We start from the raw sequence: 8,003 nt of genomic DNA, 5'->3' as shown, positions 1-8,003 counted from the left end.
CGTCCACTTTATGTTCCTCCTCTGGGTGGTGTTTGAGATCTTCACACCCATAATGGGCCGCAGTGGCACTGAACTCCCCCCTGAAGTGGTCCTGGCTACGTTAGTTACACTGGCAACCATCTTCCTATCCTCTTATTTTGTAAGTTTTAACAGTGTCTATGTTAAATTGTAAAACATGCTTGTTTCACTCAGAAATAATATTTTCTGCCTCAGCTTCACTTTATTTACCTGGTTCGAAGCACCAAGTGGATCCTGGCTGGATTGGGCTCTGTTTTTCTTGTTATGTTCCTGTTTGTGTCGTCAGGGCTGTTCTTCCCATATTCAGGCCGCCCAGACAGTCCAAGGCCTAAAAGAGTTTTTATTCAGGTAGAAAAACTTTTGCACACTTAAATCAGATAACTTTCATACAGTGTGTTTTATTTCTTGTTTTTCTCTTGCATTCACTGTAGCATACAACACGGACTTTCCACAATCTTCAAGGGCAAGTGGAAAGTCAGGACTCCGGTCTTTGGATCAACAGCTTTGATTTCACAGCTGTTCAGCACATATCACCTCACATCCCAGAGATCAACGACACAGTTCGAACTCACTGTCAAGAAGACCGGCCATTTTGTGGCTACCCGTGGTTCCTCCCTGTGAAGTTCCTCAGCAAGTTGGTCATAAAACTCTTCCATAAATTTTACTGTTCTTCATGCAACAGCTTGAATAAGTTTTGAACTTGTAGGAAAAACTGGTACCTTCCTGCTGCAGAAGTGATGCCGACCTCTCCTGTGGAGTTCAGCCTGCTGTCCAAAGAAGAGACTAGTTGGGGAACAATCAAGATGACATTCCGTGCCAAAGGTCTGGGTTCCGAAACGTTATTAGGATTTTAACTGAGTAAAATTGTATTGCTTTCAGCCTCCTTCACTATTATGACCAGTATTATTCAGTTAACATTTGAAAACCTTCACGTCACTTTGTGATCAGGTCCGAGTCACATGTCTTTGTATTTGATGCCTCATCGTGGAGCCAGCCTGTCTACCTGGTCTTTTGGGGATGGAGTGCCTCAATATGATCTCAGCGGAGAGTATTTTATCTTTTACTCTCATGGCGTTGATGCCCCTGCTTGGACATTCTGGTTTGAAATTCAGGTAAATAAAAAAAAATATTTATAGAGAACATGCTTTTGATTATGACAAATATAATGTTTTTCAAAATTACTTTTTAGCCTCCAAAGGATCCAGACCCCTCAGGGCCAGAGGGGACAATCTCAGTGGCCATTTCTTCTCACTATTTTTTTGGTAAAGACCAGAGGACTGCTCAGCTCCAAGAAATCCTTAACAGATTTCCTGATTGGTCTTTCCCGTCATCTTGGGTCAGTACATATGACATGTATAGATACTAAGTCGACTGTGGAACAAGAAGTTGAGGGCTTCAGACTCAATATAAACTTCTGGCCTTGTCACTAAATACACATGCTCTCTCCAGTGAGGTTGAGAGGGAGACCATCACCACTGTGTCAGCGGGCTAGTATTAGCTAACAACAGGAAGAGACATGCCTCTCTGGTCAGGAGCGGTCACAGCTCACTGACCAACTGCTGCACCGGCCACTGTGGTCATGTGCTTGCTCCTGGATCGACAGAAAAAGGAGTTAAGTTTATTTACTTGATCTGTTGTGCCTTTATTTTAATCACCTCATTGCACTGCATTCATCCTCAGCCACTGACTTGATCTAATTCTCTCTCTGTTAACACTCTTCCTTAATAATCACATGGCTGCCTGTTATTTGTTTGTCTTGATAAGGGAGGGAAACGCCTCCTATTACTTTATGCCAACACACATTAGATTTTGTTTATGCGATATTGCTCATGACCATTCCTCATTACAGCTGATTTGTAGCCTCTGTACTATACCTCTCACATTTTTATGAGGAATGCTAATAATCAGCACTATACTGTGAAAGAACCAAATAGGATATAAATAACTGTTTTAAAATCTAGTCATGGAAATAAATATATTTGTTTTAAAGTCTTATTTTGCTGATGTCTTTGGGTAAAGACTGTGCAGTATGCAGCTTTTGTGGCAAGGAGCATGCCCCATTTGTCTCTATGGAGATTTTAAATGCTTTGCCTGAAATGTTTTACAGTATGGCATTAAACTTATCTGTCTGTAGTAACACAACAACTTACACAACTCCATAGAGACAAGCAGGTGGTGTACCCACCAATAGGAAAGTTACATAGTGTACCTTTTTTAAGTTTGAAGTCACGGCTGGCTTTTTCTTTTAAGAGTTATGGGAAACCTACAAGAACAGGGATAGTGTAATTGACCTGTGGTGTTTGGTGGTTCCTAAGCTGTGAGCTGCTGAGGTGTGAAGAGAAACAAGTAACATTACTCCTCATGAATGTCATCAACATCTCTCACACAGAGAAGAACAACATTACTGTAAGAGGATAGGACTATTTTTATAAACTTGAGTGGGCCTCTTAACAATGTCCTGCTACCAAATAACTTGTTAATATAACTGGAGATTTTCCACATTAATGTAAACTGACTTGGTTATGTTACGTCAACAAACATTCAAAAGCATGGGAGATTTAATATTTTTATTTATGATGTTAAGGTCTAACCTCAAGCCTGTAAAAGGTGTGTAGATGCAGATTACCTGCAGTTTGCTTGGTGCTTTGTCTTTTTTTTTTTCCAAACCCAATTTGTGGTTAACTGCTGTTGTGATCCACTTTTTACACAAACATGAAACTTGTGACTGTATTTTGGATTAGAGGAATCATCCCTTGTATTGCCTAGTGATGTTGACCTACCATTTAGGAACCACTGACCTTGTGTTTATTCCTGAAGTTTTCATCTGATTTGACAACTAGTGGAATGAGTTTAGATAGTTGTTTAACTGTGTTTAACTCTGTTTAGGAAGTCTAGTTGTATGTATAACCAATTGCACTTCACCATTGTTGTCTCTCCCAACACAAATGTTGTTTGGAAGTTATTCTTTCAGTTTTTCTGTCTTGGGAGTTTGCACTTGAAAAACCACACCTGATTGTCCACCATGTTTCACTTATGTTCTAAATGTCACCTGTTGATTTAACATAAAACTGAAACGATGGCCTTAACATCTTCCCAGAGAAACAAACATTGACGCAGGAGCGGTAAATATTAAAGATGTTAAAGTATTCTAATATAGCCAGCTGACAGTGACCTTTCCACTATTTCTGAAATCCCCTCAAGGTTTTAGTTTGTCAGACAGTATAATAGTAGAGTTTCAATGGGCAATGGACAAAAGGCATGTTTACCAAAAAAAAAAAAGGAAAAAATATGCAAAACATGATGATTGCTGTAGAGATTTTTTTAAATAAATAAAAATAAATGCTTTTTTAAAGAGGTATAAAGAATGGATTGAAAATGTTTTCATGTTTTAAAGATTTAAATATATGGGGAGTCCATAGCTGCTGCATGGTGAAGCAGGCAAATATCAATGTGTTGTAGTCTTTCTGATACACCAATGCTGCTACAAGTTTAACTTTAACTACTGGTGATATTGAACAATGAGACCTTTCAAGTCTTTATTTTTCTGCCATATTAAGTTGCAGATGGTGGATGTAGCTATGACAAAGGTAGCAGTCAAAATACACATTTTCTCCACACTCATTTTTCTTTGTTAAATGTTTGAATGTCATAAATGTTAAAATGTGCTTTCTGTAACATTTATTTTGGTAGAAGTAATTTCACATGGTTCTCACTTGTTTTTTGGGGGATTTTTGATCTGATGGTGGTTGGGATGTTGATGCTTGTTACAGGGTATCCCATGTGATTGACTGGAATGATTTATGCAAAAGCTTTTATTAGTAGCACTTCTACAGCTATTAAAATGACTAAAACACTTTTTGTTCATTTTACATACACAAAAGCATTTCTCCTTTTAAAAAATAATTTATTCATGTTTTATATACAAGGGGAAATAGAGTAGAAAATGTTATAGAAAAGACAATTGTACAACTGTATTTTTACAACACTGAACTCATCTTCAATCAAGCAGGCATTACCTTAAAACGTACATTAAGGTGGCACCATCTCCCACACCCCCTAACCCACAGGAATAAAAACAAAGATCTGAATTACACATTTCCTTAGGAAATTGTCAGGCAGTCATCACCAGTTTATTTCTTAAATCGTTTGTGATGAATAGGAAATTCAAGTTTAAATAATGAACCAAAACAATAAATGGAGCAAAGTGAAGGCCTCTCTTGACATAGTCTTTGGTTTGTCAGTTATTCAAGTAAAGCTTACAGCGGAGCAGCATTGTGTAGCTGTAGGCTTTGTCATATCTAGGCCCTCTGCGGTGTCAACATAAGCCACACTGACTGTACCATGGTGTCATTTGTCCTGTCATGGAAAAACTCAGTTTTAATAATAAAGATATCAATGGTTACTTTAAACAGGCAAAATAGCAAAAGTTCCTATGGAAAAAAATGGGTGAACCTGAGAAAGTAAAAGCAAGTTTGGATAAAGTTAAGCGATTAAAATTAATCAAAAAATAAAGGTAAAGCCAAACAACATCTTAAAACATTGGACAAACTAATACTGACTTTCAGGTGACACACTTTTGTGCTTTGAGCCAATTCACAAGTTTAATTAACTAAATGTTCACCAGTCTTAAGACAGCTGAGCACATCACTAAGCTACACAGCAATAAAACACAACAATGCCAATAAATAATATGTATAATACAATAAAAATCAATGAAATATCCACCACTTTATCAAAGTGATTTCAACAATATAGTACACCCTATCAAACCCATACAAAAGCTCAACACTTATGGGCCCATCAGGTTTACATGAGGCTGTTAAACTCATACCCTACATTTCACAAAATATACAAACTTAAATGTGAGTGGATAAAGTGTTTTACATTTGCTCACCACACAATGGAGTTGGCCAGGCCCCTCACTGCACTGCAGCTTTAAATCTGGCCTGTTCAGCACTCTCACACTGAGAGCTCACCTCAACACTGATGTTTGCTTTACTTGTTCGAGGAAAGTAAATAACCGATACTGGCTCCAGTTCCCATCACTCAGGATGGTCAGAGTGGAGGGGATTTTGTTACAGCCTCATAGGGTTAGTGAAAAATACATGAGCAGCTGTACTGTTGGCTGGTAAGAAACTAGTAATACAGAATCCTTTCATAATTTCTGTAAAAAATTCTAAACCATTTTGTCATTTTGCATTTCATATATATTTTTATATGGAAATAGGACAGCACTGGCCATATAGAAAAATATGTTTGTACTGTTACTCTATAAAAAGGCTTTCAGAAAATATTTTAAAATCATGAGGTATGAAAAAGTTCTGTACACATAAAGTGCACAATTTCCAAAGGCTGAAACATACTTTAGAGAGTCGTTTTGATTTTCAATCCGTCAAAATCAAAATGCCTAAAAGTTGGTACATAACACTTATCTTATCATCTCTCCATAAGGAAAAGTCAAAGTGAATGAGCTTGGGTTGTGCTGAAGTCCTGATGGCACTGCATTACAGTCAACACTAAAGAGTGGCTAATACTGACTGAAGTAGGGCCTGTAAGTCTATCTCCAGTAAGAGTTCAACAGATTCAAGTTTGAGTCCAACACTTCAGGACAAGGTGCAGTCATAAGCTCCCTCCTCGTCCTCCTGCTCCTTTATCGGTTCGTCTGGACAGTCCTCAGACAAGGGCCGGGAAAAGCCCCCCACAGGCTCTAGGCTGGGCAGCGTCAGGCCTAGTGGAGTGGTACCTCCGCGACTGTCTTCAGGCCGAGGGCTTGCAGGACATATTTGCCCCTCAGCGCCCCCTAGCTTTGACTGGCTGCTGGGCTGAAATGCTTCCACTTGTATCTGTTCAGTTGTGGATTCCAGCAGCTGCTGTAACTGTGCTTGGATTAAGTTGAAAAATGGTTTGTATCCCAAACTGAAATTATCACAAAGAAAAGAGTATTAAATTTGATATTAGGAACATTCCCCTAAAGGTAAACCTAAGTCAGCATATACTTACCAGTCTGTGGAAGCCCATGCCTCAACAGCTAATAAGCCATTTTTAATGTTCTTTACAGTTTCTGGTGGAATTTCTGGGTGATCCAAGAAGCTGATTACCTGCTTGATGACACTGGCATCTCTCAAGATCAAACCAATAACAACACACCACTCAAGACAGCCTGCTTCCATGAACACATGCAGGAGGTACCTGGCAATAATAATAATAATAATAATAATAATAAATATAATAATCAAATTAAACCAGACTATTCACATGGTTTAAACTAGACTCACCTGAGTTGAACTTGAGACCTGTGTGGGCCCTTGTTTGCCAGCTCCATGGAAATATGCTCCAATTCTGCTTGGCTCAAGCATAGTGTTGAAGAGTTTTCATCGACCATTGTCCAGTCTCCATCCACCATTGAACTCGTCTCTGTCAGGTCAGTAGCTGAGCCAATGCTGTATTCCTCCACTAAAAGGTAAGACATAAGGTTAGATATAACCTACTGCATGCTTCTATGTACAAAATAATAAGCACGGTCTGGAACCTTTGTTTGTGATGAGAGAGAGAAAAGCATCTTGGGTCTGTGGTGACTGTTGGTTTGAGAGAGCAGAGGAAGCTGTGTCCATGTCTGTGGTCCTCTGAGCCATGCCATCTATCCACGTGCTGGTGTTTTGAGTGGTCTGAAGAGGTGCTGTGTCCATGTCGCTGTGCAAAAGACTGTCAGCCGACCCAGACTTTAACAACCTGGTGCTCAGCACTATCAACACAAATTAAGGATGATTTAGAGCACATTCAAAAACATTATTTGGAGCACATGTATACTGACCTGGCCGACACTTTCCATTCTTTAGTGGAGAATTAATACAGCCAACAGGGATAACAGGAAATGGCCACAGGAAATCTTTATGTAGAATTTTTAATGCAAAAACAAAATCTTCAACCCTAGCGACGCGGTTTCTTTCACGACACAACCAGCCAATGAGCTCAAAGCCAAGCTGAGCAGAGAAACAACCAAGGTCACGGAGGCGCACCTGCTCCAGCAGGTGTCGAGCGTGGCGCCACAGCATCATGTCAATGTACATGTTCTCTGCACACTCCACATCTCGCCTGTCAGTAACAGACAACAACTAAGAACAGGTTTTCACACGAGACAGAACTCTGTAAATTATTTGTAATCGTACCCTTTTACAGAAGGCCCACTGGGCATGCTGAAAGTCTTCTGAAGATTGAATTTGCCTGTAGCAACAGAGTCTGCTGACTGGGACAAACTAATACTTCGATTTCTGAAAAACTCAAACCCTCCTGAGGTGGGGTCCTGTTAAAAAGAAGTAATGCTAATTTGGGATTCAAATACCACACAATGCTCTATCACAATAATCAAACTTCACCTGAGTGGTAGGAGTGGGAGGTGGTGTGTCCATTTCCCCAGAACCAATGGCTTTGAGAAATCGGATCATGTGCCGACACAAGTCCCATTTGCCCTGTTCAAGAGCAGTGTTAAATAGTAAAGTGGCATGTTGCCGGCTCACTGCTGGGACCTCCATGTTCTTGAATAAAAAATAAAAATAAAAAAATTCAATCTATAGGTTAAGATAATGTTGTTTGACCATAACATGGAAATGTACAACAAAATGTTACCTGCAAAATAATAAGGTAGGAGGCTGCAGTGTCTAGGTCTTGAGCCATCAGACACTCCTCAAACAGATCCTTGGGGTTGCCCACAGCGGCAAATAGGTAATTCCACAAGGCGTACTCCGTCTTCCTGGCACAGTGAACAATGGTTTGAAGGAACAAGGGGAACTCTGTGATAAACTTGGCCACAGTGGGCAGTAAAGGGTCGGGTATGGGCTCCCGTGATGTGGCTTCTTCTTCTAATACCACATGCACCATTAACTCCATGACATGAGGAAAGTACGGCAGAGAGGCACAGGACTGGGCCAGCATTAAAGCCTACAATAAAGAAAAGAAACACAACCCATGTGCTATTACTCATTACCTCC

At 39.8% G+C, this 8,003-nt stretch overlaps 2 protein-coding genes across 4 annotated transcripts in view; one reads left to right on the top strand and one right to left on the bottom strand.

The window, feature by feature from the left end:
• Positions 1-6: 6 nt before the first annotated feature.
• Positions 7-3,871, top strand: LOC129408908 (endoplasmic reticulum metallopeptidase 1). Its single transcript, XM_055153447.1, has 6 exons — positions 7-139; positions 214-366; positions 450-652; positions 725-840; positions 967-1,130; positions 1,208-3,871. The coding sequence occupies exons 1-6, from the start codon at positions 11-13 to the stop codon at positions 1,382-1,384; spliced, it is 942 nt and encodes a 313-aa protein (XP_055009422.1). The 5' UTR covers positions 7-10; the 3' UTR covers positions 1,385-3,871.
• Positions 3,872-3,901: 30 nt separating this feature from the next.
• ric1 (RIC1 homolog, RAB6A GEF complex partner 1) overlaps positions 3,902-8,003 on the bottom strand; it is a 25,893-nt gene continuing 21,791 nt past the window's right edge. For all 3 annotated transcript variants that reach the window (XM_055153445.1, XM_020925151.2, XM_055153446.1), the window contains exons 20-27: positions 7,642-7,953; positions 7,392-7,550; positions 7,185-7,318; positions 6,830-7,110; positions 6,548-6,760; positions 6,294-6,471; positions 6,019-6,207; positions 3,902-5,934 (exon numbers count right to left, since the gene is read on the bottom strand). In XM_055153445.1, coding sequence (XP_055009420.1) covers positions 5,622-5,934; positions 6,019-6,207; positions 6,294-6,471; positions 6,548-6,760; positions 6,830-7,110; positions 7,185-7,318; positions 7,392-7,550; positions 7,642-7,953 — 1,779 coding nt within the window. In that variant the 3' untranslated portion in view covers positions 3,902-5,621. The remainder of the gene's footprint in view (positions 5,935-6,018; positions 6,208-6,293; positions 6,472-6,547; positions 6,761-6,829; positions 7,111-7,184; positions 7,319-7,391; positions 7,551-7,641; positions 7,954-8,003) is intronic.

Source organism: Boleophthalmus pectinirostris, unplaced genomic scaffold (genome assembly GCF_026225935.1).
Source record: "Boleophthalmus pectinirostris isolate CB_2022bp ecotype Guang Dong unplaced genomic scaffold, ASM2622593v1 HiC_scaffold_18, whole genome shotgun sequence".
NCBI lineage: Eukaryota > Metazoa > Chordata > Actinopteri > Gobiiformes > Gobiidae > Boleophthalmus > Boleophthalmus pectinirostris.
The sequence above is the reverse complement of the archived record's forward strand: the minus strand, read 5'-3'. Positions and strand labels throughout refer to the sequence as shown.

What these genes read in the sequence shown, in the direction of transcription:
- LOC129408908 (XM_055153447.1), top strand. Translation starts at nt 11, where the DNA reads ATGTTCCTCCTCTGGGTGGTGTTTGAGATCTTCACACCCATAATGGGC. An exon ending in TCTTCCTATCCTCTTATTTT is followed by an intron (nt 140 to 213) that starts GTAAGTTTTAAC and finishes TTTCTGCCTCAG; the next exon opens with CTTCACTTTATTTACCTGGT. An exon ending in CTAAAAGAGTTTTTATTCAG is followed by an intron (nt 367 to 449) that starts GTAGAAAAACTT and finishes CATTCACTGTAG; the next exon opens with CATACAACACGGACTTTCCA.